This window comes from Camelus bactrianus, chromosome 3 (genome assembly GCF_048773025.1).
Source record: "Camelus bactrianus isolate YW-2024 breed Bactrian camel chromosome 3, ASM4877302v1, whole genome shotgun sequence".
Lineage (NCBI taxonomy): Eukaryota > Metazoa > Chordata > Mammalia > Artiodactyla > Camelidae > Camelus > Camelus bactrianus.
The window spans coordinates 68,954,551-68,975,296 of NC_133541.1; the positions used below are offsets into that span (position 1 = coordinate 68,954,551).

A 20,746-nucleotide genomic window follows, 5' to 3' on the forward strand; every position below is an offset into this window, starting at 1 on the left:
CCTTAACTACTGCTTAATTGTCAATGCCATTAAAAAGGACTTCTTTGAGGGAGTTTTTGAAAGAATTTTTTGACAGACACTTGTGGGAAAACTCAGGACTAACTTGATGTTCTGAGGGTCAACCCTGACTTACTTTCTTCTAGCCTCCAACCCTTTCTTCTCGTTATATTTATATATGTACACTCATTAGATAAGTGTCAGGTTTCTATCACATAGAAATAACAAACATACTTAAGGATTACTGTGAATATTAAAAAAAAGGTATAAAGCATATTGTCTAATATATACTAGAAGCTATTAGAATAAAAAAAATTTTGACTTTTTTTCCTGAGTTCAAAATCAGAATCATTACTTCAAAGTTTGCTTTAGTAATACTTCTTTAATGTTTGTGCCCTATGAATGTTGTCTACTTGCCCCTCCTCACTCACCCAGTATCTACTTCCTATCTGCTCTTTGTTATTACATAACTGGCACTCCAGTTTTAAATAGCACATGCCCACCCAGATACAGATTATAGACTTCCCAGTATCTCTTTTCAGCTTGGGTGGCCATGTGAACATGTTTTGGCCAATGGAATATGGCTAGAAGTGATGTGAAATTTCTACATCTCAGCTTTAAACATGAACTGGTTTGCCTTAAATCCCCCCAATTCCCATCTTCCTGATGGCTGAAAATGCCAAGCACCGGAATAATAGAAGCCACATATTAAGGACAACCAAGCTGCTCCAACTAGCCAGAGTACCTGGATAACCTCAAGGGGAAGCACTCACTTACCTAATAATGAAAAAAAATAACTATTTTTGAGACCCTGTGTTTTGAGGACTCTAATATATATAGCATGTTAAGTGGTTCTCTAACTAATATGCTATAATAAGGTTTGTGCAATAAACATTTTTGAAATAACAAGTTTTATACATGTGTAATTTGAATTCATTTGATTATATCTTCACCTAAGAAGTACTGAGCAAGAGTTAGTACAAACAAAATGCCATGGGAAAAGTACAGCTTACGAGAATCAAAGGTATAAGGATTGGTCAATTCCTGATTGAGGAACTAGAGATGGGGCAATTGAAATTAGGGGGCAAGGCTTCATGGAGGAAGTGATTTTAGAGCTAGTTATCGGTAGTATTCGTCACACTTTTCTCTCTGGAGAACACCTCTCTGAAGCAACTTATAAAATTTCTCACTCTAAAATTACCCCAAAACATCATATCCTTCATGTTACGCTCTCCAATTTCTCCAGGAACAGGTCATTGTTCTAGCCCACGTGTTCATAGAATTTTGTTCACATGTTACTAATAATTCCTTCATAATATTACAATTATGTTTATACATGTATCTCTCTTCTAACCACATCCTGGAATTCATTAAATTGGGGCCTTTATTTTATTTTTATAGATCATTATCACTTCAACAGGCCTAGAGAAACAATATAGAAATTCGTAGGTATTGAATACTTACAATTTAAAAAATTAGTGGCCACAGGCAATGGCTTTTGAACTTTTTGAACCTTGAGTTATATAAATACATTTCATATCATGATGCAATACACCTATACACAGGTAAACATAACAAAAACCTGATGAAATACTCTAAAATGGAACACTATTTTCTATTCCAATTTATATTTATTCTCTTTCATTAAAAAAAAATCCATTATGACTCTAAGGTATTGATCTCACTAAAATATATTAGCCTAGAGCAAATTACTTAGAAAATGAGAAGGGTTCAGCTAGATCATGACTAAGATGAGCCCACCTTTAAATTCTATAAAATTACATTGTATTAAAATTTGTTATCTGCCTTATCATTTACTACAAGCCATAAAATAACTATCAAAGGTTTGAGAAAATCTGTATGGTTTCGAAAACCAGTTAGTGTCATTATTAGGTACTGAATAGCAAACAAAACAGCTCTTTTAGCATTCTAAATTATCAAAGACAAAATTTCACTTATAAACTCTCCTTAAAGTACAGTATTATTCTATCATCTTAAAGTCTCTAACTGAATAAACAAGAATATAACTGCTAGAAACAGATGCTAGGAAAGGTAACATTTACCATGACTAATTTCAAAGATAGCTGAATCTTTAGTCATGTTGAATCTGAAAGAAAGACAGTAAACTGAAAAGTTCCTCTAGTAAGCATTCAGGGAATCAGATGAGAAATAAGGACTATGTCCATATGGAAAGTCACTAAGTAAGTTTTATAAAATACATAAGAAATCTGTTATTGAGTGGGAAGGGATAAATTGGGAGTTCGAGATTTGCAGATACTAACCAATATATATAAAATAGATAAACAACAAGTTTATACTGTATAACACAGGGAACTATCTTCAATATCTTGTAGTAACTTATGGTGAAAAAGAATATAAAAACAAATATATGTTTATTCATGTATGACTGAAGCATTATGCTGTACATCAGAAATTGACACATTGTGAACTAACTATACTTCAATAAAAAATATATATAAAGAAATTTATTACAGTATTAATGATATGATTAAAACCTCTAATTCTATCATTTATAATAAGCAGGCAAACTTAATAACATTTATTTTTCCCCATTAGTACTACCTACCATGTAGAAGTCTAACACGTGTACAAATTATATGTTTCAAAACAATCTTCAAAATAACTGAGGGAAGGAGTAGTAAGTAGGATTTACAGAATAAACCAGATTGGCCATGAGATGAAATATACTGACGCTAGATGATGTATATATGAGGGTTCACTGTACTACTACTTCTGCGTATGCTTGAAATTATCCATGATTTTTAAATTAGCACAAACAATAAAATAAACATCTACATTTAAGAGTTCAATTTTAAAGAAATTAATATTTGATTTGCCTTTTAAAAAAAGGTTTTAAAAATATTTATATGTTTTTTAATTACTTCAATGAATACTGTCACAAGAAAACAAAGTTCCCAGCACTATATGCTTTACTTTCTAACAAACTTATTTGTAATTTGGTATTTCATCACTCTGCATATAGCCACGGAGTGTGCTACACATAAGAACAACCTCCAGTACTTTGAGTCATTTAGTTAAAAAAAGTGAAATGATCAATGTAAGAACAGTATAACTGAGATGAGCTACTGCACACTAGATCAATCCTTTGGTACAAAAATACATGCTAAAACTGGAATATGTAAGATTATTTACATTTTCAGGACTCATGTACAGCTAATTACAATTCTTATAAAATTTCAAGTCCAATTTCTTTTTATTAATTTTGTAATTCAGAACTGGGAATACTGCAGTAGTTGTATCAGATGGCAATAATCATATTATAATCTACTTCAAGCATAAAAACAAGAATAGCCTTCTTGGAGGAAATTTAGGCCAATTCTGCTCTTCTCCAATGATCTCAATCCTTTACATAAAAACTCTTTAGCATAGTATTTATTGCCTTCTAACATCATTTTTCCTGGGTGTAAAAATTACTCTTTGCTTTTTCCTAAGCCTGTCAAAACACCTCACCACCATAAAAGCCACATTACCAGGACTTTTAACATGCATAAAATTTAAGTCTACCAGGGTTTTAAACGCTCTCTCAAAAACAAACCAAAAAACCCCACAAAACTTTATTCTGATATTGGGCTTGATGTAGAGATTAACCATTTGTCTTATGATCAAACTTCTGTCTCCTACTTTTGAACTGCTTGCTGCAGACTGTTCTCTCTTTGTATTTATGATACCCATCTGATACTACAATATTTAACACTTAGTCTCTTTCTTGATTATATGCTTTAAAGAATCTCAGAGTTTAGCATCTGATGGTATCCACTACTTAGTAGTTGCCCAACCATCTAGGTAAGTATCTGAAGACGACAGAGAACTGTATTTCTGAAAGCAGTTAACAGGAGAGATGTGAACAGTTAATGGGAACAGTTTTCTGTAAGAAGAGTTTCCCACAATTTTTGTGCCTTATACCTCAGCTCTGATAGATATTGTAGACAGTGGATCCCAGAAGCCAGCACTGTTTAATCAGAACTTTTCATGTCTCTGTATGTTAATCTCAATAACTTAGATCTCAATAGATAAAGAAATTTTCAAGTTCAGGTTAGCATTTGTTTAAAGCTGACTTCTAAGCAGTCACCTCATGTCACAGTGACAGATAATATACTCCTAATTATAAAAAGCAATTTTCTCAGACGTTCATATACCAGAACTTGATTCTAGTACAAAAGATTTCTAGAGCCCCTCTTTCAAACCAGTGGTTCTGACCAACCCATTCACATGGGTAATACACACCCCCCACCCAATGGGTATCTCTCAATACATGTAGTGTTTATTCAGCTCCTCTTTCTTTCTCCTTCCTCCACCTGGGACTAAACCATTTAAAAACTTCAGTGCAACACTGAATAAACCTCAGGGTAAAGAACTACAAAGCTAAAGATGTCCAACACATTCTCTGTATTAGGGAACTTGTACTTATTTATTGCACTTCTATATTTATTTATTGTAAAATCCTTCCTCTCCATCATGCTTCTGAAGATATATCATTTGTTTTTCATTTCTTCCCAAATCACATCATTTCTCATCATTGTTAAAAGTTAACTTTAGTTAAAGAGTTAGAGAGCTCCATGAAAACTTCCCATATAGCCCATTACCTCACTCTAGTAATTTGCCCAGTTCCATTTTCTATGCAACCCCATGAGTTTGAATATACTCACTTCCTTGGTTGTGTATTTAAACCTGGCTATTCCATTATCACCTTTAGGTCAAAATAATCTTTCTTCAACTTAATCTATAATTTTAAAACATGGCAAGATACTGAATGACTCCAGGTGAATAGCTTCATATATATGCATGTAAATTTAACATGCCTACACATCTCCTGGGAATCTTGTTAAAGCGAAAATTTTGATTCAGTAGACCTGGGACACAAAGGGGAACTTTTAGGATGAAACTTTTCATTCTGTACAGTACTGGGGTAGAGGATAAATGAATCTATGCATTTATCAAAACCTATAAAACTGTGTACCGAAGTAAATGTAACATAAGCAAGTCTAAAACATCAACTCATGTGGCTGAGGATCCCAGGATGGAATGCAAACTGTGACATTCATCTAACTTTGTTACAAATTAATGACATAACCATTGAAGGGGGATGGAGAGGAGGAAAGTTACCTTGAGTAACTTTGGAAAACAAGGTTTTGACTAGAAACTATAAGGCTAAATACAATAGGAACTGTACACTGTACATAAACACTATAATTGGTAAATTTGTTTCTTCTGGGAGTATGGCCTAAAAATTCCGAAACTGCTTCATTTATACACTGAGGTTGAAGTGCATGCATGGTAGATGGTAGATGGTAGATGGTGGGAGTCAGGTTTGTCTCTATTGGAGAGAAAGGTTAGGATGAATCCTGTAGTTAGGATCTAATTCTGAATAGGATTAGAGTTGGAGACAACAGTACAAACTACTGTTACCTTAACATGTATACAGATGGACAGATATAGAAATTACTAACAACTATAGATATATGTATGTGTGTGTGTGCGTACATATATATAGGCATAAACTAGCTCTGTATGTTCTGTGTACTGAGAGGACCTAGAAGCAGCAACACCTGAGTAGCAACTCAGCACCAAAATCTTAGCTTCTCATACTCTTTTCTCCAATAAAGTAACCAGGGATCTTTGGAGAAATAGCTGATTTTAGGGCAAAAGAATGGGAGTGCATTAAAGAATATGGAAGCCAACTTGAAAGAGAGTTCCTAATAGGCAAGGCTAAAACAATCTGAGCAACAAAATTAACCTGTTGGATTATAACCCAAAGTATAAAATACACATAGGTCCAAGCTTATATAAGTGAATGACTGAATTAATGAAGAAGAAATCACTTCTTTGCAGAAGAATTCCATTTAATATTATGTAAATACTCCCTGACAGCAGGAGACAGAACTTAATTTTCACCCACCTCACCACTTACCACATCCCGTGAGAGTGGGCTAGAAATAGTGACTTGCTTCCAAAGAAAACAGTGTGGAAAGGGAAAAACAGTAACTTTGCAGTGGAGAAACACGGTAAATACTCTCTTGGCCAAGAGATAAAGGTTAATATCGTCAGTAACGTCAAGTGGATATTATGCTCCCTACATGATGTGATCAATAGAGCACTTCATCTCTGTGATATTCTTCCTAATAATTGGTAACTAATAACTTTAGTTTATCCTAACAAAAAAAGTAGACAAATCTAAATTGGGGACCATTCTACAGGATACCTGGCCAGTACTTCTCAAGACTGTTAAGGAAATTAAGGAAAGACTTAAACTTTCACAGATAAGAAGACACTGGGGACAGCTAACAACTAAATGCAATATGGTACCCTGGATTGAATCCTGGAAAGGAATGAGGGCATTAATGGAAAAACCAATAAAATCCAAGTAAAGCCTGGAGTTTAGACTTTTAAAAGGAGTATAAACTTGGTTTCCCCTTCTGGAGAGTGGGAATCATAGCACTTCACACATCACAGGAGTTTCATAAGGATAAGCTATGATAAATTCATAAATACACCATGCACTATGCACACCATGGCTTAGAGTAAGAGCTCCATATTTATTGGTTGTCATTATTACTGTTTCTAGAGAAATGAAATCTATCCAGTGTCTTGCTGCCATGGCCTATGACAAAGTTCTCCGGGGGTTCCCAGAAAATAAAAAACATGTGTCATAGTAACAACATCAGTAATGATAAAAAAAAGTGGCAAGCTGGTGAATGACTCCAGTCAAACAGCTTCATATAAATGCATATAAATTTAGTATGAATACAAATCACTTGAGAATCTTTGTTAAAATGAAGATTCTGATTAAATAGGTCTGGGGTGGGGTCCAAGGTTGGACATTCTGAACAACTCCCAGGTGATGCCAATGTTTCTGGCCCAAGGACCACACCTGGAGCTGTAACTTTTCTATTTCTGTAATATTTTTAAATTATTTAATAAAAAATGCAAAAAAAAAGTTTTCTCCATCAATTCTATATGTCTTCACCACAAATACTCATATTTTTAAACATAGAACTGTACCAGCTACAATGCACAAGTCATCAAGATCTTAAATAAGCAATGACCTAAGCAATATAACAAAGGGGCGACTGCACATTAATGTTTGTCCCCACATTATCTCATGTCTATGTAAATAAAAGTAATGTCTTCAAAAGTCAAGTCACATTTGATTCTCTTATCCTTACCAGTTAAAAATTAGTCTAAGTGTATTACAGTAATCTAGATTAGCCACAAAATCCTAGGAAGTTCTGTGAAAATCTTAATTCAGTGAATTCTGTTTGGATAGAGTAACCTATTACCAAAGCTCCTGCTTAACAGTTTGAGTTCTCAAAGCGTTAAGAAAGGATCTTAGATTCAGTAGCATGTACAAGATATTTCATGAAAGAAAAAATAGGAAAAGATAATGAAAGCATCGAGAAATAGGGTTCAACAAAAAATGAGACGTAAAAGAGTCATACTTTCCTGCAATTAATGACATCACAGGAAATTTAAAAAACCAGTTTCCTTAACTAAATGATCTCTAGCCATTTTGGCTTTGTGATATCACATTTTCCTGTCCTCCTTAAAATGCTCCTAGCAGAAATTTTGGAAATTTATGAATAAACTGACCCTTTTTAAAAAAAACTCTTGAGAAAACTTGAAAGTAAGCTCAGGAAACACCATTTTAACTGGTATTGCCTTTAGAAATAGTTCAGATTTATTTATTAAAAGAAACTGATGTTGATGGAAAGAAATATTTCTGGTGTGTGTATACATGAAAGCAATGTTTCCAAAAATGGTACACCATAGTTGTAAACAGGACATTAACACATATATGGTGAAAAACATGGCCCTGTGTTCAAATAAACTTGGAGTTGGTGTTCCTTAACAGTCCATTTAGACTATCGGGCTTCTTTCTTAAAGCCTTTAAAAAGGCTTTTAGAGACTCTAAATGTCTAAAAATGAGGTTTTCATTTAGAACATTTCCATTGGTCATATTTCCTACTCACTGCCTACCCAAACACTACAGGGTGAGATCCAAAGATTCCTGAAGCATTAAAACAATTAAAATATTTTCAATAAGCCAAAGAAATTTAATTGCAACAGAGGTCCTCTAAGTAAATATAAATATGTTAAATCAAGCATTGTTAATGCTATAAAAAACTATAATGAATCAAGAAAAATAATTCTTTTTAGAATCAGGTCAACAAAGTTCAACTGCCAGCTCTAGATCAATTCTAAATTGTTAAGACCATTATAGCACATCAACAATTTCCCTCATCCTGTAAGACTTTTTCAAGAGCATAATACACAGACTAAAGTGATTAAATTTTCAAATTTACATTATTGAAAACTTAATCTACAGCAAGCAAAATTCTTCTGAGTATTAAGCATTTATCATTCATCCAAAAATTAGCAAAATGTAACCATGTATTTCTGGTCTTTACCCATAAATCTATTCCTGGACAAATGATCATTCAAGAGAACTTTAAAATGAAAAATATCTAATCAGGATCTGAAAAACTTCATTACAAATAACAACAGAAATCACACAGCTGGGAACTGATGCTTTGAAATCTTCTGATAGTATCTTTAGAAAGCTTAACTTCAGTTATATAATAAACTTTGTGCTGAGCTGAAACTTATGTACAGGTGCATCCTGACCCACATTTCTTAGTAAATACGTTTCAAAATTGTCAGTTAGAGCATAGCCAGAGACATTTTCCTATGTATTCTGCTCCCTTTCAGTCCATGGTTATAGAAATGTTTTCACATTAAAAAAAAAAATTTTTTTTAAAGTAGACAGCTAATTATATCAACTAAAAATGCCAAATGACTTCTTAATTCTTTTTCATTTCACAAATTTCCAGAAAAAAGAAAAGAAAATCTGAAGCAAAAACACATCTAAAAATTCTATCAATAACAATCAAATTATACCTTAAAAATTCCAATTTATATCTGATTTACAAATATCAATTTTAAAAGAGCATATTTTCCCCTCATTACTCTATATTAATATACACAGTTATAGTAACTTTTTGTTTTTTGCAAGAAAATCCCTGTATCTATAAAGTTGACCTCCTCACTCTTCCTTCTCTATACTGCCTTGTTGATGAAAGCTTTTGGTAGGTGTACGCTAAGGGTTAGTAATAACATTGGAAGAAAGGAAAAGAATAGCTTAACAGCAGTAAGGAAGAAAATGAAAGGAAAATAGAAGCAGGCCTCCTTCCTTCTGATAAACACCAAGGCAACTGCAAGAACTAGATAACGCGACAGTCACACTGCTCAAAAGTACATAAAACCTATATAGCAGAAACAATGACTCAGAATAATCAGAGAATATACTTTGCAATTATTTAAAATGAATATGACTTGTAAAAGATTCCTTTAGTAAATCTGTTTTCACAGGATTAACTTTTTTCATCTATACTATCAAATTTGACTAACTACTCCCCTTCACTGTAGATGTGGCAACAACATAAAAGATTACTGGAACAGGTAAGGGGTCAGAATATAACAGCACGTTATCTCACTACATACTCAATTAGAGGATTTACTCTCAAGAGTCTTATTTCACATTTTGTGGGTAGTTTGGTTCCTGTTATTTCCTCTAAATATTTCTACCTATGAACCATTTCATTGCTCATTAATGAATAAGAGAATGTGGACAATACGACTCTTCTATCTATGTACTTACTATAGTCAACATTTACCTGTAGAGATTTAACTCAAAGCTGAGATTCAAGTCTTCTAATTTAGCTCCTCAACTCTGATGCTTACAGTCAAACTCTGTTGTCTGAAATCCTAATACACTTCATAAATTAAATGCTAAGACAAAACTTCAAAATCACTTAATTCAACTCTCCTTCCTTTACAGTTGAGAAATCATTCTGAGAACTAGTTATGGCAGAGACAGAGTCAACTTAGGCTTTGTAATTCCTAGAGTTACCAATACTTGTTCAGCTAAATCAATCTGCTTTTCATACTGTTCCTTTTTTCCTATGATGTTCTTGTTATTCAAAGAAACTGTGAAACTGATAAAGTATACCAAGCACAACCAGAAAATTCCAAGTCTCAGGTCAAATACAGATACCCATGTTTCATTTTCTATCCAACATTTTTAAGTTCTCCTAACTGGCAAAACTTTCCTGTTCTTTTTTCTTAACATTTCTCCATCACTGTATTAATGTTTCAGTTACAAAGTATTATATGTGACATAAAACATGATGCTAATTATAATACAGGCTGTTCATTTTATCAGAAACTATTTTAATCTTTACATGTAGCATCTCACTTAATCCTCAACTTTAAATAAGGTAAGTAATATTGCAACCTCCACTTTGTAAGTACCAAAATCAAGGCTTTAGAGGTTAAAAAATTTGCTCTAATTCAGCCAATAAGGAGTAAAACTAGGATAAGTAATCAGGCAGTCTGACTCCAATGTACATATTCCTGATCTCTACATTTGTTAATCACATACAACTACATGCACTGTATTATTAATATGCCCAGTAACTTAAAATTTAGGGGCTAGAGAAGAATTTAAAGTCTTTGTATTTGAAGAGGATTCTTACACGTTAACATGGTTTATTCCCATAAACCATATCTTCTTTGCAAGTAACAATTCTTAATTCATTCATATATAATTAAAACTCAAATTTGAAAAGAAAGTAAGGGGAAAAAAGGATTGCAGCAGTATTTTAACAGCAGTGTCAGATCAGCAGTGTCCAAAAGAACTTTTTGCAGTAAAAGAAATGTTTTCTGTGCAATCCGTCATAGTAGTCACTAGCCACATGTGACTATTCAGCACTTCAAATATGTCTAATATGACTGACTTTTGAATATTTTGTAATTTTACTTAATTTAAATTAAAATAGCCACATGTGGCTAGTCACCACTACATTAGACAGCACAGGTGTAAGAAGATAAAATGCCAGGAAAAAAATGAGTAAAGAAATTCTTATTGCCTTTATTTGGAGAGTGTACTAACATCAAATTAATTTAAACGTCTTTTTTTTTAAACTTTCTCTAGCTTCAATTATTAACCCAAACGATACAAACGTTCAAAAAGATTTAACTAAACCAGATATTCCACATTTAAATTTTTGTGTATCTCAAAGGGAAAAAATAATTAAAAACCTGTATTTTCAAAAAGCTTCATGTATTAGAAACTTTTTACTCTTTGGATAGCTAAGAGGGAATCTGAATCTCAAAACTCTGCCACCTGTTAGAAAAACTATGAAGACTCACACCAGTTTTCAATTCTTTTCATAATAAATACTTGATAATAAAGTGCTTACCTTGATTCTCCACTACTGTTTCTAACACTTTCTTCATCACTATGTCCATTCATTGTAAATATCGAGGTTTTAAAACAAAAAATAAATCTTCCCAGTTTAAAAGATGAATATAAATACTGACTCCTCTTTGAATATCAAAAATTCACAGATGAATTTTCTTCAACATTCACAGGTTTCCTGGAACCCTTTCTGACTCACCTAAAGAAAAGATATTAAGAAAGTAAGAAAATTTCCTGTAGAGATAAAGGTAAGTCCATTTAGAACTTATACAAATTTACCTAGGCCAATTAACTTAGAGGTGCTAAGGAAGGGGTAGAGGGCTTTTTATCACAATACGTAGGCTTCCACCAACTTACATTCTTAACTACTTAATAGAATTTAGCATACCACTATTTATTTTTAACAGAAAAAATTAAAATATTTGTAGAGTGATAAAACTTTTAGACTAATAGCAACTGTGTGTGTATATATATATCACACATTATAGGCACAAATAACTAAGGCCAATTGGTAGTATAAAACACATACATACATCCCGAGAAGAGAACATGGAGACTTACTAGATATTTGGTCAACAAATGAAGGGGGGGAAAGGTTACCTTTAACAAGCACTAACTCCTATTACCAAAAACTTCATATACTAGAGTGAGGTAAAGTTTTGAAAACGCTCACACGAGAACAGGAGAATAAAAGGATAGCATATAATCTTAGCCAAAAAAAAAAAAAAAAAAAGTACAGGTCAAAATAAATGTGTTCTTTCACAGGTAAACCGGTGGCGGGGTTTTAAGAATTAAACAATATATATACAGTTTGCATTTGCAGAGATTCCACTGGGGGAAAAAACGCTAATAGACTATACACTATGATTTTTAAGTAAGGGATTTGGGGCAAAAATCATGGACCAATACACATTTCCACCTTTCAAGATTTGAGCACAACACTGGAGAGTCACCTACAAGCCATCCACGAATAAACAAAGGCGATCTCTGGCAGGGGAGGGAGAGGAAGAAGCGGGGGAAGGAGACGTCAGATCCTTCCCCAGCCAGAAAGTACCGACACAGACGACTGAAAGCAGAGCTGCCCTCCGACCTCAGCAAAGAATTCACTCCTACGATTATTTCCATTCCACAAAAAAAGAGAGGGGAAACAGGCTGCTGCCAATTCAATCATAGCAAACTCTGCATCTAGAAGGGGATTTTAAATCTCCAGAGACTACAGTTCAGGAGACTTTACAAGAACTGTTATCTAAAAATTATTCCAAGCAATTTATTCCTGATGTTAAATGTTAATCCCAACTAGTCAAAGAGCCTTACTATTAAGCAATTAGATCTTAAAAAGCTAGGTACTCTAACAAACTGCCTCTTTCCCGAAAAATCTCTCTTTAGAAAGTTTACTCCTCTTTACGTTCCTTTCTTTTCACCTTCCTTTTGCCCCTCAAAATGGCTTTCTCTGTACTTTGTAACTTCCTTTTCCCCCTATCCTTCGTCTCAAAATTAAATCCTCTTTCCCATATTCTTCTTACCACCTAAGTTCTGAAGCTCCAAAAGCTTGAAGTTCTCTCCTGCGGGTTCAAGCGTCTTAACAATGACTCGCCCTAAATCGTTAAGTCTCTTCAATCCGCCTCTTTGCCTCGTCTTTTAACAGTTGCTTTACTCCTTCTAAGTTTTCAAAGCGGTACTCGAAAGGAGGTGGGAAACCTTCCTCCTCCCTCATCCGTCCGTCGCAGCAGAGCTCCAATCAGCCTCCCAAACCCCTCCGGTCCACCTCAGGGCCTCCATCTCAGTCCCGGAGTCTCCCTTCCCGCCTCAAACTTCCCACAGACCTACCCCACGCCCTCCCGGGCCGCCGCCCCCTCCCCCTTCCCGCCGCTCCCCACGTGCTGAGAGCCCGGGTCGCAGCAGGACTCGTGCACCGGCCAAGCGCGCCGCTCGCGCCTCGCAGCTCTCCACTCGCGGCCCGGCCAGACCCCCGCCGAGGAGGCCTGGGCTCCACCACCAGCTAGCTGCACGCCCGTTCGACGAGAGGATGCGCTCCGCCGCGCCGGCCAGTGCTCACCACTCACACGCCCCCTGCGCTCCAAGCCCGGCGGCCGCCGCCGCCGCCGCCGGCCCTCGCAGAGCCGCCCGGGCCTGTGCCGGGAGTCCGGTCGCTGGGCCGCCTCCCGGCCACCGCGCCGCCCCCGCCCTCCGCCTGGCTGGCTCCCGCCCTCCCCGTCACATCCTGACCCGCCAGCCGCCCCCTTTCTTACCGGCGGGCGTGCAGGCTTCGCGGGGCGGAGGGAGCCGACTAGACCGGCGGCCTCCTCCGCGCCCGGGCCCGCGGTCTCCGCGCCGAGTGAGTCCTCGGGCTCCGGGCGTCTTGGGGTAAGCGGGAGTCCGTGAGGGGGAGGGGGAAGGACGCGGAGGGGAAGGGGAAGCCCCGGCCCGTGCCTCCAACGCGCGATCCCCTGAGGAGCGGATCCAACAATCAATTCATTATTGAAGCACCAACGGCAGGCACAGGAAAAGCAAGAAATAACGAGTCGTCGTCGCCGCCGCGGCCACGCGCGCGCTCCCGCCGCTTATCGGCTCCCGGCAGCCGCCATGACGCCAAGAGAGCAAGCTCAACCGTCTCCGTCGTAGCCGCCACCGCCGCCACCGAGGTCGCCGTCGCCCCCGCCTCCCGCGCGACGTCAGCTTCTCTGCTCACTCCCCTTCCCCACTAGGCGCTAGGCTAGTGAGCGGGCGCGCGCACGCCGAACTCCACCAGCTGGCGCGCGGACGTTGGACGGGCTACGTTTTGGAGTCGTGGGGCGTAGGAAAAAAGCAATTGGTGCTGTGGCGGGGCGGCGTGCGTGCGCGCGCACGCGCCCTGATGGGAACGCGCACGCCGGCCGCGCAGAGGCTGCTGGACTGTGGCTACGGCCGTGGGCCGCCTATCCTTGCCCGGGCTCTGTGTCTTAGCGGCCCGGCGTTGAACCCCGAGAAGTGGAACCTGCAGGCTCGCTCCGTGCGGGTATGGACGCTACTGTCACTTGGAACGGTTGCGCAAGGACGTCGCGACCGAGAGTTTGAGAAGGAACTAGGGAAACAGGGGTGGGGAGATGTTGAAGACTGACGGGGCTCGGGGAGCCGCGGAAGGGCCGTGCTGGATTAGCCGAGGGGGCGGGGCTGTGCTCTGGGTCGGGTCGCCCAGGCCTCTACCCGCAGCTCCTCCGGGCCCCCGGCCAGGTCTGAGCGCCAGTCTGGAGGGGCGGGGAGGGGGTTGCTGCGTCACACCGGGCAGCCTGGGAACCCAACTGTTGGGCAATTGTGGTCACCTCTCGCCGCCTCCTACGCTGAGGCGACCTGAGACAAAGGCTCCCTCGAGGACCTGAAGTCCTGTACGAGCCGGGGACCTGAAGAGGCGGAGAAAAAGCAGAGACAGCGTCTTTGACACCCTGTGACACTTCTTAATTCATTTGTGGGTAGCTCCTGCCCTGTTCAGGAAAAAACTTTCACCCTTTCTAGGTCCCTCCCTGGAGGGCAGGGTGGAGGGTGCGGTACCAAATCGCAACAAAAATGCAACACGAGGGAAGTTAGTAACTGTCTCAGTTTAAGGTGCTGCAATTTAGTTGACGGTTTCTTTCATAACTATAACTGCGGGCCTCAGTTACAACCCTTTAGATCTGTCGAAGGAAACACTATCTTTTCAAGCACGATGGTGTCCCGCTTCACTCTTTTTGAAACTATTTAAAATCAAAATCCATTTACGGTTCGTTGTTTTTCTCGTCCACAGATCAGTCTTGAGTCACTCTAGATTAATGGTCATTTTTGAAACTTTCTAATCCCATTTTTTCAGTTTCCAAGCCAAATGAGTTTAAATGCAGTAGCTGCATTCCCAAAATAATTATTTTCACCTGTGGGAAACATTCAAGTTTTAGTCTAGTAGCTGTTTGAACAATTTGGTTCAAAGCCTTCAAAAAGATCTCCAAACATATTACCAAATATGTACTCACATATAAGAAGGGTATACCCACCCTTGGGGAATAGAGGACAGCAAACAGGTACACATGGTCTTAAAAAGTGTATGTCTGTGATCAATGAATAGTGAAAGACCACTGTAGTTTGCAAAACGATCTGTGCACAGCCTCTTTGTTTCCCTCTCCTTTTCTCTAGTTATTAATAGCTATGAAATTGAGGTGTGGGGTATAATAAGACCTTACAAATCTCCATCTCTGAAGACCCTAGAGATAGGAACTAAGTGCTAATTTTTAATACTGTGTAAAGTCTTCCATTTTAACTATCCTACGTTTTATGATTGTCTTACAGAAAGGATTACTGTATGGACTTGATCTGTTTTGTATGTTTTCTGAAAGCATGTGTCAAATCTTTTTAAACTATTGAGTTGCCATTTGGGTGTGATACATACAGTACATATACTCTCTAGACACTTTTTTTGCAGAAAAAAATCTTGCCAAATTTGTAACAAAATACTGAACTGGAGATTTATATTTTTAGTAAAATCATAATATACTTCATGACTCCACAGATTTTTAAAATGACTGTTGAAACTGGAGAAATACAAGGTAAGTGGAAAATTGGAACAATCTTGCCAGTTCAGTTTTTTAAAGTCATTTGATAAATAAGACAAAAGTATTTTTTGACCATATTTCATCTGCACAATTAAATTCTCAGTTTCACTTTGTTTGAATAAACTATGTATGTATACTTTTTGGTACTAAAAACAATATACAAACAGTAGATAATCTCAACATACTACTAGCAAAAATTACTGCTAAAAATTAACATCAACCAGAAGGTCTTTATCACTATCTAATTTTCCATTTGGGAAATTTCTTATTCTTTGAAAAGAATATTACTTTTAGAAGATCTAGGACAACACTTTGTGGGTCCTTCATTCTGATGTGCTCTGCTGGAACTAGTTACTGGTGGGTATCCTTAGGTGGAGATAATTGAGAACCACTTAACCCAGAATTGTGAGATGTGCATCATAAAGACAAAGACAATTCTTGCTTTTCTGTTAATGTTTTGGGTGCTAAGATAGGATTTTAAATTCTGTAATTATGTTCTTGTTGATTAGAGAATTTGCATACAAAAAGTTGCTAAACCAATCAGAACAATATTAAAATACTCGACTCTCAATCCATGACATCATTCCCCAGGTTTTTGCCAGAAAGAGCTCTCCAAATATGATACTTAAATTTATCATGTCCTCTATAAACAGAACTCATGAAATCCCAAGAACCTTACAGTGAAAATTTACTTTACATTTTCTATTTTCTTAATCATAAAAATCAGAGGAGCTGTGGTTCCAGTGTTGGACTGGGGCAGGGGTCTGTCACCTAGGAAATTTTGTTCTAACTACACATGCCTGTCACTCCCTTTCTGACATGCACAATTTCTAGGTTCTAAGTAGTGTTTGGAAAAACTTATTTTAGATTGTTCTGTTATCCACCAGTGACTCATCCACCTTGTTTTTGGCCACTGTATTTGGAGATTTTTACTTACATATTCTTAAACCACGATTTAAATTTGAAATGTGAAGTTCTTAAAGATGATACTAAGATGCACCTATGTATAAGATCTAGTATGCATTGAGGTGGATACAAAGATTCTACTTAAAAATTAAGAGTGTAGGTAAGGAGAAAAAAGTTAAGTAGCTAACCTCACAAAATCAGATTTGTACCTTGATGCTATATCATTCTCTCCTAAATCCTTTATTTACTGTCCATTTTACCTCATGTATGTTATTTTCAGCCTTTCTTCTCAATCCTCACTACTTTGTTTACTTAGTCATTATTTTCTCTACATCTTTCCTTCCAGCTCACCCTGTAGGCTTCCTTCAGACTTGAAGTGTAATGAAATCACTCCCTTGCTTTAAATATATATATTTAAGTACACCACATATTTACATACATAATAGTTTAATTACTTAGTCTGTTCACAGATTCAAGCTTTGCCTCCCATCTTTCCTAGCAGACATTTGACACTAGCCACACATTTCTTCTAGTCATTGGAAAGGTATCTATCTCATTGTAAATGGATATAGTCCATCTATCTTATGAATCATTTTTTTGTAGGTTTAAGTAAATTATCAAGAGTTGTTGAGTACCCTGACACAATTGTACCAACACCCTGTGAGATATGGCAGGCAGCTCTCTCATCTCCCTTTTAGGTCATCAAATTGTGTATTCTCTAAGTGCAGCATGTCATTGTACTGTAATAAAGCATTTGTTTCCATACTGCTTTGTGAGCTTGAGCACAGACTCTGTGTTCCCAGTGCGTTATATTGATATTCATTCAGTAATTGCATTCCAGACATTCTGATGGTGTCAGAGAGAGTAGGTTATAATAGAGCAAAAATAGACACTTTGAAGAGTTAAAGTCAAGAGCACGCTTTGAGATCATAACTGAGAAAGATGGATTAAAGAAGCATATAGTGCCCTGAGAATTCATAATGCAGAACCTTAGTCAGAAAAGCCTCCCTAAAGGAAGTGACATGATCTGAGAACTGAGGTTTTAGTGTGGATTAGATAAATAAAGGGGAAGTGAAGAGTTTCTTAACAGGTGAAAGGAAACATGGCAAAAATTCTGGGGCCAGAGAGGTGATGTCAACTTACATCCCAGTTTGCTAAGGATAGGCCTTTTTTACTTTTAGAAGTGTCCTGGTTTGGATGGTAAATTACACTGTCACTCTATTAGGGACTACAAGAAGTACAGCCCTGCTGGAGCAGACAACTGAGGAAGATGAAGCTACATGGGGGCCAGGCCATTCAGGGCCCAAAGGCCAGGTAAAGAAGTAGGTTCCTTTCTTGTAACAAAGAGAAACTTTTGAAGGATTTTAAACTGGGTGGTAGTAGTGGGGTTTACAAATTGAAAATTTTACTCTGGCTGTAAATTCCAAAAAGATTAGAGACAGACCAGAGTAGACATAATATTCTTGAATCAGTAGGCTAAAATATTAGAAATAACTTAATGGACCAGGAGTGTGTTATAGAAGGAGAGAGTAGATTTGGAAGGAAATGTCCATAAAATTTGTTGATGCAGTTTGATTCAGGGTTAGGAGGAGGAGTGGAACTGTATAATGGAATGGAACTGAATGATGATGACCCACTTGAACAGTAATATGTTTGGAGATGGGTAGAAATGGAGGTCTTAAATTTAATTTAGAACTTACTGAGTTTTTAATGCCTTTGAATCATCCAAGAGGCTTTTGGATAGAAGTCTGGATCTGAGAAGGGAGATCTAGCCAAAAAAACAAAAACAAAAAAAACCCCAACCCCCCCCCCCCAAACTATTAAATGTGTAGGGAGAAATTAAAGGCTTTAGTATACATGAAATAGGCTTGGAAGACAGCCTAGGAGTTGCAATGCAGAGCTTCAATTAATCTTTGGCTAGGTAGAGGAAGATGAGCTGGATAAGGAGTTGCAGATGTCAGAAGGATATTGTGCAATGGAGGACAAAGACATAAGTGCTTCAAGGAAGGAGTGGTGAATAGTGCCCAGTGCTGTTGAGAAGTCACATGAAATAAGGCCTAAATAATATTCACTGGGTTTAGTAACATGATGGTCATCGGTTACCTTACCACAAACATTTTGTAATAATAGGGCTGGAAGCCGGATTGGAATGGAATGTGATAAATGAAGAAGTGGAATCAGCAAGTCTAAATTTCTACTTCTGATGACTTGACTTTGACTTGGGAGAGAATATCAACTTTTTTCTTGCAGGTTTTTGCAGATTTTTATTTAAGTGAAAGACTTGAAGTGTTTCAAAGACAATGGGAAATGCCCTTTTGAGAGAGAGATTGAATATATTAAAGAAGAGTTAGTTACAAAAAATTAGCTGGATTACCACATAATAATCTTTCAAAAAGGAAATGTATGAATATTTTAAAAGTCTAATTTGGGGAAAAGAATCTGCTGGGTTTTTTTTTTTTAATCAAGAACTGAACATTAGATATCCATGTTTACATATAGTTATGGGCTATAGGTGGTCACTTGGTGTGATTTGAGTTTCTGTGAGCCTTCTACTCCCCAAATACATGCCTCATGCTCTATTAATATTTGAAAATTCATTGATAGAAATCTATTTTAAAGCTTATATTCATGGGGAAAGAATCTGTTAAGAAGGTAGGTCTCAACTTTGCCAACATTTAGAATTCTCCGAGGACCTTCGCAATAAAAATGCTCAAGCCCTACCTCAAGGGATTCTATTTCATTATTCTGAGGAGGGGCCTGGACGTATGCATTCTTTAAAAGATCTTTAAAAGATGATTCTAATGTACCATTAATATTTAAAAACTATGGACATCATATTAGCACTGCGTTGACTTTATATTTAGTTTAGATGAAGTGTAGAGAGGACAGGCCTTATTTTGAAAATAGTAGTTATTCATGGAGTAGGGGGAGATTTTGCCCCCAGGGGACATTTGGTGAAATCTGGAAACATTTTTCGTTGTCACAAAGAATGGGAAAGGGGGTTAGTGTTGCTGACATACAGTGGATAAAGGCCGGGAATGCTGCTAAAGATACTGTAGTGCACTACACTCCCCCCATCAAAGAATTATCTGGCCCTAAATGACCATAGTGTCATTGTTGAGGAACCCTGGGTAGTATTTTTTAGTAAAATCTTAGCAGGTGGGGATTGTGATTTAGTAAGAATGCTAAGGAATGAGAATCTGCTTTGCATGAGAACTTAATCCTTGCTTATAACCAGCAACAAAAGAACCTCAAATAAAATAAATTTGCAGGACCAAGAAATATGACTAGCCCAATAGACAAATGGTTATTTTCCTTGGTTTTAGTTGGTTTTTTGTGTGTTTTTCTTTTGTTTTTTCTAGTTATAGTTCTACTGAAATTCATATTGCTGGTGGGGGTGTAAAGTGGTTATAGTCACTTTGGGAAATTCCACTACATCTGAATTTAGGTCTATAATTCAGCAATTTCTCTCCTGAGTGTATATCCAAGAAAATGAGTGCAGGTGTCTACTAAAGGTCTTGTATACAAATGTCCATAGTAGTTTGATTCATTATGGCCTCAAACTAGAACAAAGTGAAGTATTTCATACAATGGAATACTACTCAGCCATAAAAAATAATTGAATAAACTGCTATGCACAATAACTTAGACAGATTTCACAGGCATTGTGTTGAATGAAATGGACACAAAGCAATTCATGTTGTGTAATTCCATTTATATGAAATTCAAGAACAAACAAAACTAATTTATGATGATAGAAGTCAGAGTAGTAGTTACCTCTGGGCATGGATATTGACTTAGAAGGGGCATAAGGGAACCTTATGAAATGATGGAAGTGCTCTATAACATGACCTCAGTGGTTGTTACATGAATGCATACTTATGAAAAAGTTCATCAAGTTGAACATTTAAATTTTGTGAACTTTACATATGCTATACCCCAATTTTGAAAAATTTAAAATTAGGAAAAAAAACCAGGAAACCCAGTTTTG

General features: G+C 37.2%; 1 protein-coding gene across 5 annotated transcripts in view; it reads right to left on the minus strand.

The window, feature by feature from the left end:
• CHD1 (chromodomain helicase DNA binding protein 1) overlaps positions 1-13,682 on the minus strand; it is a 78,918-nt gene extending 65,236 nt beyond the window's left edge. For 3 of the 5 annotated variants that reach the window (XM_074360407.1, XM_074360408.1, XM_074360405.1), the window contains exons 1-2: positions 13,546-13,682; positions 11,298-11,495 (exon numbers count right to left, since the gene is read on the minus strand). In XM_074360407.1, the coding sequence (XP_074216508.1) occupies positions 11,298-11,350 (53 nt within the window). In that variant the 5' untranslated portion in view covers positions 11,351-11,495; positions 13,546-13,682. Of the gene's footprint in view, positions 1-11,297; positions 11,496-12,819; positions 12,840-13,352; positions 13,473-13,545 lie in introns of those variants that run through there. The other 2 variants (XM_074360406.1, XM_010956313.3) reach the window with 2 other exon arrangements.
• Between the last annotated feature and the right edge of the window lie 7,064 nt (positions 13,683-20,746).